We start from the raw sequence: 22,564 nt of genomic DNA on the forward strand, positions 1-22,564 counted from the left end.
GATCATCCATGACCCTACGCAAAACCACAGCGCTCCGAACGCGCGCCCAACGCGTGTTCCGCAGCCGTGACCCCAGGTAACCCTGCGCGGATACCTAAAGGAGCCCGGAAGCTTCCGTTTTCACGAGGCGACACTCGCGGGCGTCTCTACTATTCGCATCTCTATGGCGGGTTCGTGGTTATCTTCTTTTCCTCCTCCCTATCTCTGCGGGCGGTCGCGGAGGAAGCCGGAAGCGGCGCGACCGGAAGCGAAGTTCAGCTGGGCGATAAGGAGGCGGGAGGGAGTGAGGAGGAGGAGGAGGAGGAGCCTAAAGGGCCGCTTCGCTGTGGTGGCTGTGAGGGAGGGCGGCGCGCGCGCTCGCCCGTGGCCGTGCGGGGAGGGGGGGGTTGGCCTCGCGGGCGCGCGCGGGCGAGCAAGGGGGGCCATTTTAGCGCTCGCCCAGCGGACGGCTGAGAGGGAGGCGTCGGCGCGCCAGGCCCAGGCCCCGGGTTAACCTACCTACCCCTTACTTCGCTTCGCGGAGCCGCCCCTTCTCTTCCTCCCTTCGCTCCGTCGTCGCCTTCGCCCCGCTCCAGGAGGGGCCCGTCGCCGCCATGGCGCCCCCGTGAAAGGGATTCCATTCGCTGGGCCCGGACGACGGACGAGACAACCCTCCCCCCCCCCGAACCCGTCCGAGGGCCGCTTCAGCTGCTTCCCTCGCCGCCGCCTGAGGCAGCTCCGTCCGTTTCCCCCTCAAGCCCGCGGTGGGGGGCGCCGCAGCCTCCCTATTTGCCGGGCCTCCCCGCCAACCCCACCCCCCGCCCCACATATCTCCTGTCTCTCAACCCCACAGTTGCCTCTCTCCTTACTCGACCCCTTTCTGTCACACTCTCTGGCGGAGCAACAGCCTTCCTGTCCCCCACCTCTCTCCCCTCCCCGCCGCTGAGAGGCGTCCTGCGAGGGGCCTCGTCTCGTTTGCGGGGTTTTTTTTTTGGGGGGGGGGTGTCAAAACTTCGGGGTGCGGTAGGCATGGTTTTGCACATGTGCACTCGCCTGACACCCCAAGTTCCCTTGCCAAACGCTGGTGGCTTATAGACGGGCCTCGGTGAGCCCCCTGTTTGCATGCAGTTTCCTCTGGGTGGGGTTTTTATTTTTTATATCCCTCCCCTTTTTTCTGCTTTTTTTTTGGGGGGGAGGGGGTTGGAAACCTCCCTTATTTCAGCCTCTCCCGCGTTTTTGCTAAATACAGGTGTCCGCATGCCAGCCAAGCCAAGGAGCGGTTTGCGGGTGCACTTTCCCCGTTCTTTCTTTTGAGGAAGCGGAGTTGTGAAGACGTTGCAGCTGTGGGTGTTTTTTGGTTTTTTTTTTAAGGTTGAGTGTATACGGTCAGAAATTTAGTTTGCTTGGGTTTTTGCTGGTGTTGCTCCTTCCCCCACCCACCTACCTAGTCTCCGGAGACAAATGAGCAAATTGAACTTGAAGTACTAATACAGGTTGTCCTGGAGTCCTGTCGCTGCACCTCTCTGAGAGAGAAGGCCTGCTTTTTCCCTTTCCCTGTTTTTTTGGATGTGATGGAACTCATGTTTGCAGAGTGGGAGGACGGGGAAAGGTTTTCATTTGAAGATTCTGACCGCTTTGAAGAAGACTCCCTTTGTTCCTTCATCTCTGAGGCGGAGAGCTTATGCCAGAATTGGAGAGGATGGAGGAAGCAATCTGCCGGACCCAATTCCCCCACTGTCAAAATGAAAGGTGAGTGGCTGGGTATAGAAAGGGGTTGGTAAAAACACCGAGGATCGATGAGGTGCCTGTAGGCAGGCAACCAGTCAAGGTATGTTGGCAATTAGAAACAGGTGTGTGTTGAAATAGAAAAACAAAAATGTTGTAACTTGGATCAGCTGCAGACTCAGACTTGCATTAAGTAAGGGGCATGATCCAGTGCTGCTTATTAGTCATGAACTTTAGCTGTACTCATATGCACACTAATTAGAGCTGCTTAAAATTTTTCTTTTCTACCCAAAATCTGCCATTGATAAGGACTGTCAGTGCTGCCTGCATATTCTATGGTGTGGACTAGTTTTTTTCACAGTCTAATTAGGATATTATTGTCTGAATGAAATGCATTGCAATGATTACTAAGAATGTATAGGCATGTTACAGTGCAGCAAGACTGACCTAGTTATATACTTAATCTTTTGCTAAGGAGATTATACCTTGCTCTGTGATAGTTGTTCTTCCTCAGTCAAAGGTTAAGTTGGTGGTTCCCAACCTGTTTGAATGTTAGTTTTTGCATACTGGGCCCCACAGTTCACCATTGATGGTACTTTTACTCAGAGTAAGGGCAAAATGCAAGGAATGCAAATCAGGGATATAATAAACTGTTATTGAAATCGAGCTATAATTTGCAATATTGTCATGCAATGAAAGTAATAATGATTCTATGAAGGTAAAGTCTGTCCAAAGGGGAAGCCAACTGTGTGTTCCTGGATGGTACATTTGAACAACACTTTACATTCAGAGAAGTGCACTTTTTGCTATCGTGTCAACTCATGGTAAAATACTTTTCTGAACCAAATAGTTGCAAATAGCTTGTTGCTATCATCCATCTTTGGTCTTTTGGTCTCTCAGATTTAATTATTGTAACTCAGTTTTTTAAAAGCAGATATCTGAGGCTGCTACACAAATTATACCCTACCAAATACACGTACTATGCATTTTGTGGCAGACAGTCACAATCCAGCTCCTGTCATACAACATATTTTGACATACAGGCACTTCATATGCATATATGAAATGTGTTGTGTTGCCATTTAAACCAGTGAGGAGAAATTGATGGTGTGTAAAGAAATATTTACAAGCCCAGTCCGTATTATAAAGTTGATCTTTATTCTTGGTTGCGTGTGGTGAAGGATCTGCTCAGAAATGAGCTTGATTTTACAAGTAGTATGCTCCCTGAAGAGTGTGCCAGGTTAAATTTTCTCAGGTATTTTAATTTGTGTAATGCCTAGGCTTGTTGTATGTTTTTAGCTGCTTCCTCATATTAGAGTTAATGTTACCAGTTTTATTGTAAATTATAAGGTCTTATTAATCATTAAAATTATTCATTATTTATACTTGTTCACCACCTTGGAATCTGTTGGATGAAGGGTAATATGTAATGTGTTAAATAAAATAAAAATATTTCAGATAAACAAAATAAACAGAAATATCTGTAAGTAGTTTAACACAAAATACTGTGAAATATTTATGAAAAATATAGGTAAAATCAATGGAACAAAAAATGTATTCATAATAAAATTACACGTCTGGCTAGACTTGCTGAAACAAAGAAGTTTTTAGTAGGTCATATCCAATTGTGTCCCTCCCCCCAGCACTTGTTAGCATCTGTAGCTAGCACTGTTACCCAGTTGTGAAAACATTCTTAGTAACTTGGGGAAGTTCAGGAATATGGTTAGGATTGCCAGATCAAAATGTTAAAATAGTATGTTTTCTTTGCCCAGGGGTTGCCAGTATGAAACTACTCAAGGCTTACTTGAAAGTTGGGATTATTTTGATGGAGAGCTTTGTTGCCGGTTGTGGACAATACTATACAGCAAAACTTTGTACTATATCTAGTAGTTATAGAATGTAGTGCATATAGTGCATTAATATATTAACTCTGATCATTGCTCAGGATGAGATAAGTGATTAACCTGTTGTCACTCAGAGTTTATGATCACAGACCAGAAGTTAACTTGTGCTGCTTTTAGAAAATGTTTGAGTTTGTCCCTTCTTTGGAAATAATGGTATTTTGCCTGGTGCCATGGCCTTTCTTTCCACTTAAAGTGACAACCTCTATGGATTTGGTGGAAAGTGAATTGTTCGAGGTAAAATTGTTAAATTTCCACCTCCTAGCTAGAAAGAAAGCATTGAAAGCCATGGAGATTGGAGAAGTGAGGAGTAGGAAATTGTTAATGAAATGCAAAGAAACTTTGTTTTTTAAACTAAGGAGTAAAGGTAAAGGTAAAGGTACCCCTGCCCGTACGGGCCAGTCTTGACAGACTCTGGGGTTGTGCGCCCATCTCACTTAAGAGGCCAGGGGCCAGCGCTGTCCGGAGACACTTCCGGGTCACGTGGCCAGCGTGACATCGCTGCTCTGGCCAGAGCCAGAGCCGCACACGGAAACGCCGTTTACCTTCCCACTGGTAAGCAGTCCCTATTTATCTACTTGCACCCGGAGGTGCTTTCGAACTGCTAGGTTGGCAGGCGCTGGGACCGAGCAGCGGGAGCGCACCCCGCCGCAGGGATTCGAACCGCCGACCTTTTGATCGGCAAGCCCTAGGCGCTGAGGCTTTAACCCACAGCGCCACCTGCGTCCCTAAACTAAGGAGTACATGGGTGTAAATGGGACTATTCATTTCTGTCTTCATAACAGCTCCTTGGGATGGGTTAGGCTGGGTTAGCTTTAGTATCTGGCCCAAGGTCACCAGTGAGCTACGTGGCTGCATGGTGGTTTGAACCCAGTTCTCCTTGGTACAAGTCTAATACACTTGTGTACACTTGTGTTTTTTTAAACTATAAAAGTATAATGGCAGTAGCTTGGATACATGTTCTAAAACACATGCTTGGTACAGCTACATCAGTGGTGGAGAACCTCAGACCCAGGGGTCAAATGTGGCCCTCCAGTCTTCTCCATCTGGGCCTCGGGACTCTCCCAGGCCATGTTACTTCTACCCAAGTCTCACTGCTCACTGGGCCTGACTACATCCTCCTCAAGTACTTTTGGCTTGTTGGCATGGGTCCTTGAACTGTAATCATTGTGTTTTGCTTGATGGAGAGTGAAAACAGACTTATGTTTGTGTAGAAACCTGTATTTTGCATGCCTGTGTGTAGCCTATTGCACCAATCTCAGAATCTGTTTCTTTGTCCTCTTTTAACTCTGGTCCCACACATATTTTGCCTCTGACCTTGCCCACCACCTCCATGTGGCCTCCAGAAGATTGCTTACAGGGGAATATGACCGTTGAGCTTAAAAAACTCCCCAACCCCTCAGCTTCATTTTCCAAAGAGCTCTTGAATGGCTGTACTTTTTTGCCCAGTCTATTAATAATCAGGAGATTTGCACGTTTGGTTCACTAGTGTGAAGTGATCCCTTAGAAATGAGATAGGCTTATTAGGGTTCTTTTTTTCAGTTATGCCAGTGGAGAAACATAAGGTCCTCCCAGAATCCTGTAATTCACCATTAACTCTGAAGTCTTGGAGAGATAGTTATTGGTATAAGGGCTTTAGCCCTTATAGTATTCAGAAATGACTTCTGTAGCTTTTTCAGTGAAGCTTAATTCATCTTAATGAATTCTGTCACTTGTCCATAATTACATTTAACTTCCTTTGATTTTTAGCACTGCATTTTATAGTGTTACAAACAAGGATGAGGAATGAAGTGAGATGGAAATGAGCTATAATACTTGAATGGACACTTGTTGCCACCTGCTAGAAATGTTTGTGCCTTATGATGCAGAGTAGCAAAATGTAGAAGTTTCAACAAACAGTAGGTCAGTAGGATGTCTTGAAGTTGATTAAAGAAATATTTTTATCCAGTATCAGGTCTTATTGCCCAAATACTTCAGTGTAAAAAGCATTACTTTATAAACTGCATAGAATTAATTTTGTTATTTTGAAGAAGGTTGCTCATGCTAACGGTGATATTAGATTGTGAAAAAGCGCAATGTGGCAACACATAATATGGTAACAGAATCTACTTTCAGGATCAAAGAATTGGGTATCTGATGGATTACATGAAAAAGCTGTTCTAAATGTACTGAAACTGTTCGGTGCTGAACTCATTACAGAGGCAAGTCTGCCTGTTTACTTTAAATGGAAAAACTGAATTCACAATGTCAGTTTTCTTCTTTGTCTTTATTGCATCAGTATGGAATACTGTTGTCAGTGATCTAGGACACAATTTCCTTTGCAAAGAAAGATTGGCCACAGCACTGAAGATTTAGTCCACAGCACAATGAAAAAGGAAGTTATGCTTCCTGGTTATTCTGGGCTTAACTATGTGTTTGGCTTTTTGGCTAAATGGAGAGGTTCTATATAAAGATTTTTCTAATTTAATTACATTATAGGAAACATGTAACTTTGTTTAAGTCTGCCTTGTCTGTTTACTAACACTTGAGCAAGTACTTTACTTACACATCCCCTTCATACTTCCTGCATAACATAAGTGTTACAACTTGAAATAAAGATTTCATGAAAATGTATATAATTTGGGGGATTTGGAGGTAATGTTCATCTAATTCAATCCCCAGCCCATTCATACTCGTTTGCTCTTTGATACTATTCAGTATTGTAAGCTGGTCAGGTAATGAGACTTGAGTTGAAATCTCAGCCAGACAAATTTTGTCTGGCTAGGCCTTAGCAGAGCCCAGATCAAAGTTTTGATTCATTATCTGCAGAATGAGAATAACAGTGTCTAAATTCACAGGGTTTTTAAGGGACTGGGGCATCCCACCACTACCTTTCTCCTCATGAAAATGAGCTTCCTCTCTTTGTCTTCTTCAGCTACCCCACATCTTTAAAATCAGCTTCAGAGGGGTGGTGGGTCTTCCAAAGCAAATTTTGGGGACGTATAGTTGGGAGGAGAAGAAACAGAATTCCTGTTGTGTGATCGGACCACTAGTGCAGTTTGACTGCAACCCAGTAGTTTTGACGTGTTACCTGTACCAGGTGCTGTTTCAGGCAGCATCAGTCTTACAATTCCAATTAAGATTATTCAGACCAGGCTGTGTGGATGGTTAGCAGGTATGTGATTTTAAACTTCTCATCCTAAATCCTACATGTGTTTGCTTTTGTTCCATTACAGAACTAACAAAAGTGTTAATAATCTTAATACTGCCAAGGTTTGGAATTTAGAAAGGTAGGAACCTTGGTATTTATGTAAACAGTTCAACTTTCTCCTAGGAAGTAAGAGTGGAAATGTTTTAAAATAAATTTAGGTAGAATGAATCCATGAAGACTACAATGTTGAGACGTTTAGCATATAGAGTGGCACTCACTGCACAACTAGCAGATCTGAAAGACATTTGACAGAGGAATGATTGTGCTTTGTATCAATGGAATCTGCAGGCATGAATTCTTACTCCCTCTCTCATTTCTTGAAGGGCAATGTTACAGCTTTTTGCTTATATGACAGCCTTGTTCTTATATTAAGAAATACTTGTAAAATATCTCCAAAACATGTACTGTACTTTGTATTGGATCTGGTTAATTAGCTAATAAACCACTTGTAAAATACTAGAGTGAGTTAACTGACTCTTTCTGGTGGGTGAAATTGGGACTTGCTATGAATTTGGGGCAGGCAGATCTCTGCTTAGAGTTTTGCTTGAAGAAAGAACTGAAATGGTCTTAAAAATAAGAACAGCAAAGATAAGCTCTGGACTTTAAATATGTCAAACGAAAATGCAAACAATTTCTCCTTGTCTCTTGTTTGGAAAAATTGAATTTCCGGGAACCTGTTGCAACTGTGGGCATGATATGTGATCTTAAAATAAGACTATCAGTTATAAGGCTGGCAACCTTATCAAGCTCTTCAGGGTTTGCAATGTGCAGATTTTCACAAATGTGACGATCAGATTGTTATTGACACTTGTGAATTTATCCTGATTACAGCCTGTTTCAGGAGATCATGACACCCTTTTCCTCCCTCTTGAGTTGTGCATTGCAGAGAACTCCAAAGAGAGTGTGGTCTCTTGCTTTGTGCCAAGTGGGACAGATGAAGTCCTCTGGCCTGTGCAGAGGGCTTTGGGGAAGGGTCATATTATCAGAATATGCAAACACTTGGAAGCAGCAAGAATCTAAGCCTTTCCATAATTTTGCACAGCTGTCTACTTTCCTCCCCAGGTCCACAATTAGTGGCGGACTATGAAATCTAGCCAAAACGTGTGAACATATGCCAGTTCTTCATATGGCACCCACACTGTTGAACCATCTGTCATTATTGTGGCGATGACCAAACTGTGGCTAATACTGGTTGTTTCATGCGTATTTATATGAGCTGTGCAGGTATCATGGTGTGTAGGGGGAACATTGAAATGGAGCAGTGAAGACCACAAAGCTTGCATTTTGCTCATACTTACTGTCAGATATGAAGAATATGGAATGGATGGTGGCAGCATGTGGCAGTGGAGAAAGTGATTTAGATGCCAGTGATTGGCTGTGAGTGGGATCAGGGGCTGCTTTGACGTATGAGAGGCTTTGAGAAGGCATAGGCAAACTCGGCCTTCCAGATGTTTTGAGACTACAATTCCCATCATCCTTTATCACTGGTCCTGTTAGCTAGGAACAATGGGAGTTTGTAGTTCCAAAACATCTGGAGGGCCGAGTTTGCTTATGCCTGGCTTTGAGGGTAAGAAAGTGGCATGTACTAGGGAGCAGTGATCCCACTGGAAAATAAATTAAGGGTGAAAGGTTAACACTGAGATGGCAAGCTCTGTTCATACATTAGCCCTTCCCAAATACTGATTTCAAGTTACCTGGTAAACATTTTTAGAACTGTAGCCTTCAAATTCTAATTTAAAACTCCAATTTCACTTAATTGTAGTTCCAGGTACTGATAAAAACAGAAGTCTTTTTTTAAAAGTTCTGAATAGAGAACAGTAATGGAAGGCTATTTCTACCTGTTTTTAAGAAGTAAGTCTTATGCGGATGGAAAAGAGTGCCTTTAACAGCTGCATAACAAAATTGTAAAAGGAGGATCTTTCCTGGAACACAGGTGCAGTGATGAAAAGCTCCACCTGTTGAAACTGTAACCTTGCAGTTATTAAAAGTACAGAGTCTTTATGACCTTTAGCAGAGAGAAAATATGACAATCACAGTTACCAGGTTGTATTATAAATGGCATGAGAAGATGGTTCAACAAAACAGATGACGACAACAGCAAAACAAAGAGTCAGTTGACACACTTTGGGTTCAGAGCTGCAAGTTAGGTTATAAAGCAGGGGTGAGAGGGGCTGGTCATCTGAAGTGGGCATGACATCAGATTGTCAAGTTGGTGCCTCCACCCATGGTCAAAATTGGCTCACGGCTTGGAGGGAGATAAAAATTAAGAACTGGCCCATCTGTCCAAAAAGATTATCCACCCATGCTACAAGTGAACCTTTCACAGAGGAGGTGGTAGTGTTGTGGCAAAAATAAAAACATGGAGAACAATGAGGATTAAACATGCTTTGAAATGGTGAGTGGAAATCCACCCATACACTACATCATGTTTATTAGTTTGTATGAGACCTGGAATAACTATCTAGACAGCTTTGTTAGGGTTAGGGGTGGCATACAAATGTTTTTAATGTTAAATGCAAATATATTTGCATGCTAACTAACATGCTAGTGAAGCAGTTTATATTTTAGACCTTCTGGGTTCAAATATGTGAAGACCCTGAATTGTCTTAGAGATTGTAACCTCTTCACCTAGAAGGCAGCCTGCAATGGCAATAAACTAGCACAAAGGGTTGAATGAATCTTTTAACTGCAGCTGCAGCTGGGGAGGTCGTTCCTGAAATCTCAGGTTGGGATACTATTTTGGTAGCAGGTGAGGCTGTTTTCTGTTATCTGAAACTCATCCATGCTGATGTCTCTCTCCTCAGGCAGAATACACCAAGTAATTTATAAAGGCAGGCTTTGGCCTCTTTGCTGACACACCACTTTAGTATCTTCTGCCTAAATCTTGGAAAAATTATTGTAAATGAACAGAGGTCGAATGGACCAAGTAGTTATAGGCAGAGAGAATACAGCATGTGCTCATAAACCATTTAATGCATTCTGCCAGGGCCCAGCCAACGGACAAGAGAAGAGGTTAGGAATTGTACTTCACCAGCTTTCAGGGCAGTTTTCTGGATGGGAAGGATTTCCCACCCTGTGATGTGGCCTAGGAGCTTATTTGGTGGAGAGGTGAGAGTTTTTTAACAGGTACCGGTAGGTAACTTGAGATTGAAAACGGTAGGTGCAAGATACAGAAACTATCTTGTGTTCTCCTCAAGCAAAAATCGCAATTAGTTTTTTTAGGGTGCAGTCCCAGCACATCTGTTGGATGCCTCCATCCCCCATCCCATTTTATTAGACAAGCTACCCAAACATGCAGTTTTTATTATGTGCCTGTAGATAGATAATTTTTATTATGGCTATCATTTTGAAGTGTATTTTTATTATTGTGATAGTTTATACCATTTTATGTAAACCACTTTGTTTTTTATATTAAGTGGTGTAAAAATTTGCTAAATAAATAAATAAATAAATAAAAGGAAATGGATCTATTTTATGTCCATGAGATTGTAGCAATGTCCTTCCAATCTGTGATACTGCTGCTGTATCCCAGCCCATGTTACATCATTGCACCATTTTGAAAGATGCACTGAAACCGTGCATGAGCATAGTTTCTCATGCTAAACTTACTATGTGTACTTATCTGAAATGCCTTATTATGACTTACTAACTAGAATCCAGGGATAGAATGATTTCATTGGCGTATTTGCTCACCTGTTGAAAAAGGACTGTTCCTGGGTATAGAAACGTGCTTGGGCAATTTGTATTCTTGCTGAAGAGTAAAGTTAAATAAATGCCACATTAAATAAAAAGTTCTAGAAGCAGCAAAGCAGTTCCTATAAAAGTCTGAAAGTTTGATTTTATTATATCAATCTCTAATGATGGGTCCACTAATATGAGCATTATTTTTAAAGTATAGTGAGTGTTGCATGCCGTGATGTTGGTTTTTCAGAAAACCTTGAGTTGGAAACCTTCCTTGAAAAATATTCAGTGCCTTAAATAGAGCATAGTTAGCATGTGCATTTTGTATTTAGTAAACAAAACTAAACAGTTTCAGTCTGAGATGTTATTACAATATATGTATTTGATTTATTTTACCTCCTATTTACAAATCATTATAATATATATGAATTCTCTCACACTTTATTGGGATAGGAAACGAAGAACATTAATTTCAACTTTGAAACTTTGGCAATCCACAATAGTGTCATCCATTCATTGATACTAATTAATGTTACCTAATTAGATAGCTTCCAGTTAGAACCTTCCTTGTGATTCGGCAAAATGTTTTTTCAGTAGTTATCATATTGTGCGAAAGTTACTAATTCAGCTGAGACTCTGATTGCACCTGTAGCAGTTGGTAAGCAATCAACCCTTTCCCTTTGAACAGGTGGCCAGACTTAATGACAACTCTTAATCTATAATACAAGTTGCTAAAAACATCAGGAGGGGAGAGTGCTCTTGTGCTCAGGACCTCCTTGAATCTTGCCCCATAGGCACATGGTTGGCCACTGTGAGAACAGGACGCTGGACTAGATTCATCATTTTCCTGATCCGGGAGGCTCTTACATTCCTAACAAGCCTTTTGTACTGCAAGCTGAGTCATTAGGAAGGTGGAAGTCAGCTCCATTTTTTGATTGGCTAACGAGACTGGTGATACTAGAATTGGAGTTTCTAATACATGATTGGGCCAAATGACAACCCATCTTAGAAATGGAGGCCAGTTTTTACTGGTCTCAGACTCCTTTAAATACGTAAGGCTTTTCCTTCTGCTTTTGGATTCCTGATAAGATTTCCCAAGAAGACAGAGAATTCACAGGCTGTCAAACCCAAGCCTGTTCAAGCAAGCAGCAAATAACTAGCTAGGTTAGATTGACTTGATTTGGTTTTATTTGCAACTCTGGGTGTATGGTTGTTGTCTTCTCTTTTCCTTCTCTTTTCCTTTCCTGTTATACACTAATAAAAATTGTTATATGTTAACATTTGCATTCATTGTTTAAAAAGGCAATTTTCTGGAATTTCTTATTAAAACCTTTCATGCAGGTACTAAGATAGTACAGCTAAGCTGTAGGTGTTGTTGTTGTTGTTTGTTCTGAAGAGGTTTCACAATGTTTTGTGGAAATTTTAGCTTTCGGAAAGTAAATCCAAAGCTTCCCTCTTAGTTTTTTTTCCTAGACTGAAAAGGGGGGGGGGATCTTGAGAAACAAGACTCATAAACACCTTTAGACAGACCAGGGTGTGTGGCAGGAGGTTCTCCATTCTCCCTGGCAGCAACCTATTCTAATTCTCTGGGGGAGAGGTGGGGGCCATTATACAAAAAATGTGTTTGCCGGTAAGGCAAGCTCCCCCTTCCCCAATCCATCACAATGCTATTCAAAGGATGGTATATGCATAATAATAATAATAATAATAATAATAATAATAATAATAATAATAATTTGTATCCTGTCCTCCCCGGCCAAACTCAGGCTCAGAGCGGCTAACAGATAAAAATAGCACAGTGTACATAAAATCGCACAGTCAATTAATTAAAATACATTCTAGAATCAATTCAGAATCAAATTAATGGCAACTATTGGGTTAGAGTTCTATGAAGATTACAGAAGGAGAAAGTGGGTCAGACTGTGCCTTGGCCAAAGGCCTGGCAGAACAGCTCCATCTTGCAGGCCCTGCAGAAAGATATCAAGTCCCGGAGGGCCCTAGTCTCTTGTGACAGAGCGTTCCACCAGATCGGGGCCACGGCGAAAAAAGCACTGGCTCTAAAGCTACAAAGTATGGCATAACATTCTACCTGTGTTGTGATTCCAAAGTACGATAAGTTTATGATGAAGATACATTTTGGAATATGAACGTGAGCAAGCAGCTTGAAACTTCGTTTCTCTCTTTTTTTTTTATTAAATTTTTAAAAAATGATATTTATTAAAGTTTAACAATAAAAACATACACAAACAAAAAACAAAAAGAAACAAGTATAATTTCCATCCTTATTTTCTTGAACCTAATTTCCCCGACCTCCTCACACCTCCCCCTTCTGTATTCCAATTTCATTATCAAATCAGCAAATCCATTCCCTTACTTCCCATATTTTTTAATAATTTTATTCTTTTTCCATAATCAACACCCCTGAAAACCTCATAGTTTTTAAACCCATGTCAATTCTAACCTTCATTAATTTTATAATATTTATTAAGATAGTCTTTAAATTTCTTCCAATCCTCTTCCACTGTCTCTTTCTCCTGGTCTCGGATTCTGCCAGTCATCTCTGCCAGTCCCATGTAGTCTGTCATCTTCATCTGCCAAAACTTCGTTTCTCAGCTACTGTCTGGTGTAACAACACATTTACAGGGTTCTGAATAGAATATAACATCACCTGTGTTCCACTAGACATAGGATTAGCTAGGAAAATCCTGACTCAAGTTGGCATTTTGAAGAAAAACAGATAAATCACCCCATAATTCCTTGCCACAAAATCCAGAAGTGTGAACAGCAGAATTTTTAGTTTTCAAGATTTGACACTTAGGTTATGTGCCAAAGAAAGGAAAGACGGCATTCATTGCATGATGATATATCAGTCTCAGACTAGAATTTAAGGTCTCAGATAATGTGTGGTTTCATTGCAAGGTCTCTCCCCCTCTCTCTTGCTGTTACTCGTAGTTAACAACTCAAAATTATTGCACTGATATACTTGTGCCAAAGTTATAATTGTTATATGAATTGTAAACAGCCCTGTGATCCTCAGATGAAGGGTGGTATAGAAATGTAATAAATAAAATAAATGTTAATGGCTGTTTTATACTTAAAAACTGGGTCATTGCGACCTACTTTTGCTTAAGTTTACATGGTGGGGTGTTGAATCTGATAACGTGAAATTCTTAAGCAGGCGCTGAAAATACAATAGTGAAGGTGCCTGTCTGATATGCAGTGTAGGGAATTCCAAAGGGCAGGTCCTGTAACACTATAAAATGTCCCAGTTCCGACATTGTACAAAACGGATTGCCTGATAGGATGCAATCTGCAGGATGTCCTCTCCTGCAGAGTACAGCAATCAGTTGAGTATTTGGGATTGAGGTGATCTTGTAGGTCTTTTACTTGAAAAGGGAATGAAGACATTTTTTAAAAAAACTTGCAAATGATACAATGCTTAACAACTTCTATCAGGTATTTTTTGGGTGGGTGGGGTTGATCTTTCCGAAGACTGCGGATAGGGAGGAAGGGGTGAATTCTCCCTCTCCAGCTGCAGTCTCCAGGAAGATCATCGCCCCTACTGAAAACAGGTTTTAAAAACTCATTTATGGGAGCTAATGTAAGGTATTTGGAAGTCTAATGGGGGCGGGGCTGGTCATGACTGGGTAAGAAAGATTTAAAGTGAAAGTGTTCCTCCATTGCAGTTATGTTTAAAAGAATTACATTATAGCCAGATGACTTTCCTCAAGCCTAATTGTGGTGCAGAGACCTTGGGGGGGAGGGGTCACAGTGAGGGAATGGTTGGCTGGTCCTGTCCCAGTTGTGACCTAATGCCTACCTCCCTCCCCCCCCCCCATGCCACTATTGGACTTGATAGAAGCCTTATGTTGGCACCACTAGATTTTTTTGTCAGGAGGAAGGAAGCCCCAGGATCCTTTTGGGGTGCCAGGGAAGGTCTTGATGCACATCTGTGGGGTCACTTTGGTGACCCCCCCCCCTTAGGCCATTTAGAGCTGATTAATGAAGAAGAGTATTTCAACTCTCAATTGCTCCTTGGCATATCAAATGATTGTCTGTGATCTGGTGTGGCTTGCCATTTTCCTTTTGAGTTGGTATAATGTTTAGCTGAAGAAGTGCTAGAAATCCAGGGGTGGGTGGGAGGGAATAGCATTTCTGAATGCTTATCTTCTCCCAGAGAGATAATTTCTTATAAATACACGGAAAAGGCTCTCAGAGAGTTAGAAGTGCAGTGGCTCGTACACAACACTTGCAAGAAAAGAGCTTAACCAACAACTCTGTATGCAGGAATTGGGTGGGGGGACTTGGCCTTGTGAATGTGTTAGCAGTTGCTGCATTGAAGGGTAGAGTTGAGTTAGCACACTGTCCTCTGGATCGTGCTGCAAGTGAGCAGAGGCAGGCATGGACTAGTGATAGAGAAAGCAAGTTAAACCCTTATCTCTTTCTCTCACACACCCCTCTCCCAATCTCATTGTTCAGTGAAGTGCAGGTTTGAACTCTGGACCCTTATTGGAACATAGTGGTGTCCTCACCTTCAGCGTTTCTGCTTGTTGTGTCTTTGCCAGTTTATTTGGCTCTGTTTGTATCTTGTTTTGAATAGTTTTCAACAGCTTGTGTTCTTTGAGGGAGAATACTATTTTTGCATTGACTCCTGACAGAAGATGGGTACCTAGTTCTGGAATGGGTGAGTGAAGTGAGGCAATGTACTTCCCTAGTTGTGGTGCTGTAAGAAACTTTACTTGTTTAACTTTTCTGTGATTTTGTTTTTAAAGACAAAGGAGGTGGTGGCCTTCAGTGCCATCTAGTTGTCAGCCCTGCGGGCAGTATCTTGCCATACTGAAGCTAGATATGCCATCTAAATATGTATATTTTAAACGGGAAATTTTTGCTTTGTGCCTAACAAAACTTGTGATGAGATCATTTTTGCATGTTTCAACTAACCTCACCTGATATTCTTTGTTGTATTAGATGGGCTGGTGATCCCGCTGGTGGAGTTGTCAGCAAAACAGGTGGCATTTCACATTCCATTTGAAGTAGTTGAGAAAGTCTACCCACCTGTGCCCGAACAACTGCAGCTTCGTATTGCCTTTTGGAGCTTCCCAGAAAATGAAGAGGACATCAGGTAATCCCATTCAGAATTCTCTTCGTTTTTCTTTTCTGTTTAAAGTTAACTTTATCTTTGACGTACCATCAGTGAAATAGGGAATTTCAAGTAGCCATATTGGCCCATGATATTGTGTTGCATCCAGAAAAGTAGTTTTGTTAGTGAAAGGACTTCTGGCTTCCCTCTCCTTTTCCCACATGTCCCCAAAATCTGTCCTGGGGGTTCCATCTGGGGCAGATTTGGGGAGGGCATGCGGTGCACAGAGGGAGAGGAGAAGGAGGAGAACTTCCACTGAGCAAACAGAAATCTTTGCACTACTTTCTTGGATCCTGCCCATTAGATTGTTCCCAGCTGCATAATGGAAATGGTCCTGGGCCATTCCCTACAATATGAAGACCAGTGATCCAGAATGCAGTGCTCTTTGTCTCATCTGAAGTACATTTAACAACAGAATTATTTGTTTTTCCTAGGCTGTACTCCTGCTTGGCAAACGGCAGTGCAGATGAGTTCCAGAGAGGCGAGCAACTTTTCCGAATGAGGGCTGTTAAAGATCCACTGCAGATAGGTATTTACATCTACCTTATGTTGGTACTGAGAAGAACTGAAATCTTATCCCAGATACAAACCCTACCTTGAAGGTTTGGGAGAGAAGGGTTTCTGAGTTGGGATGACATGGTTAGGTCCTGCCTCAGCCTGTACCATTGAGCTCTCATCCAGAAGGCCTGATTGGGGGGATGGACCCAGATAAAGATTCCTTTATCCAGATCTGATCCACAAAGATATAAAAAAGTGGCTCAGCAGACCCAGTTTCAGTTTGATGGAGTCCTGGAAACACTGCAGGTTTCAGCTGGTGATTTTTGCTAGGACTACTAAATTAGTTCTAGAATTTATAGACTTTTTTGCTTGCTATGTAGTCATCCCAAAAACAGAGAGCAGTATGACTGGAACATTTATGGTATGTGCTCACCAGCAACATCTGGTTGTGTTCCTTGAGTTATGGTATACTTTTCCCCACCTTCATGATTAACTTTATGCCACAGTTATAAGACATGCAATAAGAGGCTTAATGTCTGCTTCTTGGGAATTTTAGGTATGGGTTGGACAGCGTAATCCATTGGAAGACAAAAGGTGCACATGTTGACTCTGAGTTTATTAGGAAGCCTTAGCCTCAGTTAATGCAGCAGGTCTATTGAGAGAATGAATGTGTTTACAATTTTAAAGTGCAATTTAATGGTTGTTAATAGAAAGGAAATGAATCTAAACTCTGTTTAATGGGGGGTTCTGTAGTCCAGGCACTGATCTTTGCTACTGAACATTCCTATGTTGAAAGCCTATTCTCATTAAATTGAAGTGACGATTGATCTTTGAAATAAATTACGGTTGCCAAAATAAGACATTTCAGGTTTTGATTGGAGCAAGAAGAAGGAAAGGTGTAGTTAAAATAATTGGTTTGTTAGTGTTGTATGTAATATATTTTTTATGCTGAATGCTATATCACCGTGTTTCGGTGTCAGACAATAATAACCTTTGGACTGTTCTCCCAACAGGTTTCCATCTGAGTGCCACAGTGGTACCTCCCCAGATGGTACCACCAAAAGGAGCATACAATGTGGCAGTGATGTTTGACAGATGCAGGATCACCTCATGCAGCTGCACTTGTGGAGCTGGGGCCAAATGGTGTGCCCATGTTGTAGCCCTCTGCCTTTTCCGGATACACAATGTAGGCCTTGAATTATGACTATTGTTCTATTATATAGATAACGAAGTACAGGGAATATTTATTGATAGACATAAAATTAAAGTGTTCAGTAACTGCAAGTTCCCCCCTTTCTCTTCAGTCCTTTATACTAACATCTGTGAAGCTGCATTGAGTGGAACATACTTGAAGTGAGGACATTAGCCCATATTCACTAATCTGTATTAAGTAGTGTTTAACATATATATTGTAAGAAACAACTGGCTGTACAAGCTGAAAGGATCAGTGCTACATGTTTGCCTAAATGGCTGGATGCTTCAAAATTGATTACCAGAATATGCAAATGGACTTTGATGTGTCCAATGGTCTACAATAGACAGTAGTAAGGAAGGTGGTTATGCTAATTCACACAGCATTGGATGCAACCCTATACATTAATAGTGTTGAATTGCTGCAATGGAAAATTGAGTCTATGTATCAAAATTCTGTAAGCAAAAATCAAATGGATGTACTTAAAAACACCACCACCACCACCACCACCAAATCAATTCTGCTTTTGTACAATGCCAGCAGTATGTTTTGCACTCTGCAAATATAAATGAATGAAATGTATTCCGATTCTTTCAGTGAAGCAATTCCCCACCCCACCCCCATTGGAAAGAAAAATATTTAAGCACATTTATCAACATGTGGTCAAGATACTGTACATTGTACAAATTGAGGATCTAGTCCTGCAGTTCAGTATAATCTCTCCCCCTGATGTATTGTTGACAAGCTCAGAATCAAATGTGGGATTTAAATGTTGATGGTTGAAAGGAAACAATGATTAGGTATGGTTTGCTTAGCCATAGTTTATGAAGTAGACGATAGACAAACCATAATTTTACTTAGTTTAATCTGAGAGGTAATATTGTATATGAACCCCCTACAAAAGCACTGCCAATGTCCGCTTCCAAGCATATTCTGTTGGTACATAATGATGTGGAAGCTTGAGAATAATCAGTGAGTTTTCTGTCCCCCTTGAAGGATTAGTTGCAAGAAGTCTGGAGTCCCCTGCATGTCAGAAATTGGTTAGTGCTGCTGCTGCTTATTGTAGACAGGGTGGGAGAATTGAGATGTTAAATTCAGAAGGAAATATATGCATGAAATAGGTTCTTTATGATGAATGTATTTTGATGCAGAACTAAATTTTCCTGAGTGGTTTAGAGAGCCTGTATGATAAAGGAATAGGCCATAAGTTGTAATGAAATGAATATAACCATGTAAGGTGGAGTAAACAAAGGTTACTGTTTGGTCATTGGAAGTTCTAATTGTTGCCTAGTTCCCTAATAAAGCAAATGTGTATATTTTGAACAGAATCTGGAATATGTATTGCTCTTCTGAAATACCGCACTTTGTTCTGATAAACTTGCTGGATTGTTTCTGAAACATCTTCTATTTGCAGCTTTATTTAACTTGGGGTGGGGAGGTGATGTTTAGCAGTAAGACTTTGTTAAAAGCAAGGCTCTCCGTGTTCTGCCTTTTCTACCTTAGGCATCTGCAGTGTGCTTGCGAGCCCCTGTCTCAGAATCCCTGTCTCGACTGCAGAGAGATCAGCTGCAGAAATTTGCACAGTACCTCATCAGTGAACTTCCCCAGCAGGTATGATCTCCAAAGCACGTTGTACTCAAATCATACAAATGGATTCACTTTTGTTTAGACCTGCTTCCCAAATTGTGTGTTTAGTAGCCTTGAAAACAAGACTAAAAGGTTTTACTAGCCCATGTTTTTTTTAGATATTGTTGTACAGGTTGACCTGTGGTATTTGGGTTCATAGATAGCTGTTTTCACTACAATACTGCTTTTCCTTTCCTTGTATCTAGTTCATAAATGGTATTGTGATAACGTCTTTCCTCAAGAAGCTGGTCTTCTTTTCCAAGAATGGGCATTGCCATGAGAGCAAACTACTTTATTAAATAAAAGTAGCAGCATGAATAAATTGAAATACCATTTATGTACTTGTATATTTAAAACATTTTAATGCTTCCCTTCATCTGAAACTATTCCTGGTGGTTTATCAACTTAAAACAGAAGCATATTAAAGCAGCAAGTAAATAGTACAGCCATAAGGCTGTGCTTCATGCATTAGCATGGAGAATAAACATCTCATGCTTTTCCCTTTCCATCATCCATGTCCTAATATCTGCTGGATTCTCTGCATGAATGCCAAAGCAGGCTGAGTCCAAGACTTGACTTCTCTCTCATTAAAAGCTTGAAGAATTGCATGAATCGGTACTGAAATTGTTTTTAGAATATTATGTTTTATCACAATTGTGTTTGCAGCCCTGGGCTCCTTTGGGAGGAAGGGCAGGATATAAATTAAATAGATAAAAATAATACATGAATTGGGCCCTCTTGTGATGGGGCATCCTACCCTGTTTCATGGGGCCTGGCCCACATTGAATGTCATCTGCCTAGTGGAAGGGAGCAACTTGCACCATATTGTTTCCTTGTCACCCCTGGCTGACAGTATATGCAAAGCTAAGAGGCAATCCATGTTAAGGCAGTAGGCTCTCATGATCAGCATTTGGGAACAAGGACCTTCTCAAAAGCAGCCTAGCTCAGTGGAGTGATGGACAGGTGTCTGTGCAGACATAGCCATTCCTTAGACATTTGTTTTTATGCACTGAGTAGTCTGCTGTCATGGCAAGCTCTCATACTCACTACCACTCCCTATTACTTTGATGCTTGTAAAGCACAGCTGTGGTAAAAAGAGCAGCTAGTCAAATTATATAATTTGGATTTCAACTGTGAGGTCCTTTTGTGGGTAGGGAGGAGCCTTATTGTAAATTCTGCCAGAATGGGGGAGGTGAACCTTAAGAGATGAGGTCTAGAGTTAATACAGAAGTCAATAATAGCACTTCCAATTGAACTTGGAATATAACTGGCAGCTAGTGGAGTTTTAAGAATACAGTGGTGCCTCGCAAGACGAAAAGAATCCGTTCCGCGATTCTCTTCGTCTAGCGGTTTTTTCGTCTTGTGAAGCAAGCCCATTGACGGCTTAGCGGGTTAGCGCTATTAGCGGCTTTTAGCGGCTTAACGGATAAGCGGATAAGCGGCTTAGCGGCTTAGAAAAAGGGGGGAAAAGGGGGGAAACCCGCAGGAACTCGCAAGACATTTTCGTCTTGCGAAGCAAGTCCATAGGAAATTCGTTTTGCGAAGCACCTTCAAAACGGAAAACCCTTTCGTCTAGCGGGTTTTCCGTCTTGCGAGGCATTTGTCTTGCGGGGCACCACTGTACTGCTCTCACGATCCCTCCATCACATATCAGTCAGGAAGTGGACTGCTACATTGTGCATTAGCTGAAGTTTCTGAATGCTCTTAAAAGGCAACCATGTATAAAGTGTGTTGCAGTAGTTTTATGGTCTTGGTCCCAGGGCCCTTCCTAATGGGTTTTATTTTTCTGTGTGGTACATGTTGAGCTATTACTCATTTTTGCAGAAAATCCTGCTGTCTTTTCTTGTGTTAGTTGTGTGCATCTAGCATTTCCCCCCATTTTTTTTTAAACTGCTTCCTTTGGCTAGTGTGTTTACACCAGAACATGTGGTATGCAGATTTTGAGTAAATAGAAGCATGAAAGGCATGTGCTAACTAGGATTGGGTTCAAGTGTAGTGTGCAATTATTTTTCAAAAAGTTTTTTTAATAAAATGTATTTACCTTTTAGCAAGATTTTCAGGGTAGCTAACAACAGAAACCCAGACATAGCTACTGTCTGATAAAACAAGATGTTAAAAATAAGAATGAAAACTGTAGGGTGTGGTGGCAAAAAATAAATGATCCAGCCAATGCATGGGAGAATAAAAAATGTATTACACCTGACTCACAGTTAAAGAAGCTGGCACCTGCTATGTTCCTATGAAGAGTACGCTACAATTGAGGCACCTCCATTGAGAAGGCCCTACCTCCAGCTGCCATTTAGCTCACTTTTGAAAGGAGGGGGTACCCAGAGCAGGGCTTCTGAAGTGAAATGTCTGGTTACTGCAAATGTGGCTGGCAGAAACACAATACTGTAAAGTTAAACCAACATTTCTGTTGCAATCCTATGCACTCTTTCATGAGGAGTGAGCTTCATTGAACACTGGGCCTTATATTCTGAGGAAATATGCATAGGATTGTACTGGATCAGCGTATTTTGAATGCTGCTAGTGCTTTTCTTCGAGAATAAATGATGCAGGAAAGAAAAGGCGCACAAGCAGGAGGGACAGGGCGGCTCTGTGAAGGGGCAGAGCAGATGCTCAGAGAAGCTTCTTCCATGCACACCTGCTCTGCAAGCTGCCCTGTCCAGTGGCGTAGCGTGGGTTGTCAGCACCCGGGGCAAGGCAAGTAATTTGCGCCCCCTAACCCGTGGATTTGCGCCCCCTAACCCTAACCCCCAGATGTTGCGCCCGGTGCGGCCGGCCCCCCCTGAGCTGAGGCACAGGAAGGCTTCTTCCTGTGGGACAGCTGTTAGCCTGGGAGGCTGAAGAGCCTCATTAAAGCCCCACTGTGCACCTCTGGCTCATGAGAAGACCCTCTCCAGAGCCCATAGAGCAGTGATGGCAAACCTTTTAGAGACCGAGTGCCCAAACTGCAACCCCAAACCCACTTATTTATCACAAAGTGCCAACACAGCAATTTATTCTGAATACTGAGGTTTTAGTTTAGAAAAAAACAACTCATACATTAACATATTTTGTCTTAAAAGAAAAACACAATAACAGAGCATTCAATGATACAAACAACTTTTTATTGAAAGGTAAAAGTTTGCAATATCCTTGTTTGGGAAATCGTGAAAAAGGGAATTACCGTATTTTTCGCTCTATAAGACGCACCAGACCACAAGACGCACCTAGTTTTTGGAGGAGGAAAACAAGAAAAAAATATATTCTGAATCCCAGAAGCCAGAACAGCTGCGCAGTGAAAGCAGCAATCCCTCTTGCTGTTCTGGCTTCTGGGATAGCTGCACAGCCTACATTCACTCTATAAAACTCACACACATTTTCCCTTACTTTTTAGGAGGGAAAAAGTGAGTCTTATAGAGCAAAAAATACGGTACTCCCAGACAACATGGCCGTTTTGATAATTTCCCTTCAAGAAACTCTTCTTTGGGAGATTACAAAGCAGAAGCCAAATGGCTATCTGCCATGGATACTGTAGCTGAGATCCCTGCATCACAGGAGGGTTGGACTTAGATGACCCTCGGGTTCCCTTCTAACTCCCCACAATCCTATGAAAAAATAACAAAACAGTCTCCTTTGCCCTCCGCTGT

General features: G+C 41.7%; 1 protein-coding gene across 5 annotated transcripts in view; it reads left to right on the forward strand.

Annotated features, from left to right (window-relative positions):
• The first annotated feature begins 411 nt into the window (after positions 1 to 411).
• Positions 412 to 22,564, forward strand: part of ZSWIM8 (zinc finger SWIM-type containing 8) — a 60,928-nt gene continuing 38,775 nt past the window's right edge. For 2 of the 5 annotated variants that reach the window (XM_079975073.1, XM_079975075.1), the window contains exons 1-5: positions 413 to 1,728; positions 15,445 to 15,598; positions 16,051 to 16,145; positions 17,128 to 17,300; positions 18,810 to 18,917. In XM_079975073.1, the coding sequence (XP_079831199.1) occupies positions 1,551 to 1,728; positions 15,445 to 15,598; positions 16,051 to 16,145; positions 17,128 to 17,300; positions 18,810 to 18,917 (708 nt within the window). In that variant the 5' untranslated portion in view covers positions 413 to 1,550. Of the gene's footprint in view, positions 1,729 to 15,444; positions 15,599 to 16,050; positions 16,146 to 17,127; positions 17,301 to 18,809; positions 18,918 to 22,564 lie in introns of all 5 variants that reach the window. The other 3 variants (XM_079975076.1, XM_079975077.1, XM_079975074.1) reach the window with 2 other exon arrangements.

This window comes from Podarcis cretensis (assembly GCF_951804945.1).
Source record: "Podarcis cretensis genome assembly, chromosome: 5".
Taxonomy (NCBI): domain Eukaryota; kingdom Metazoa; phylum Chordata; class Lepidosauria; order Squamata; family Lacertidae; genus Podarcis; species Podarcis cretensis.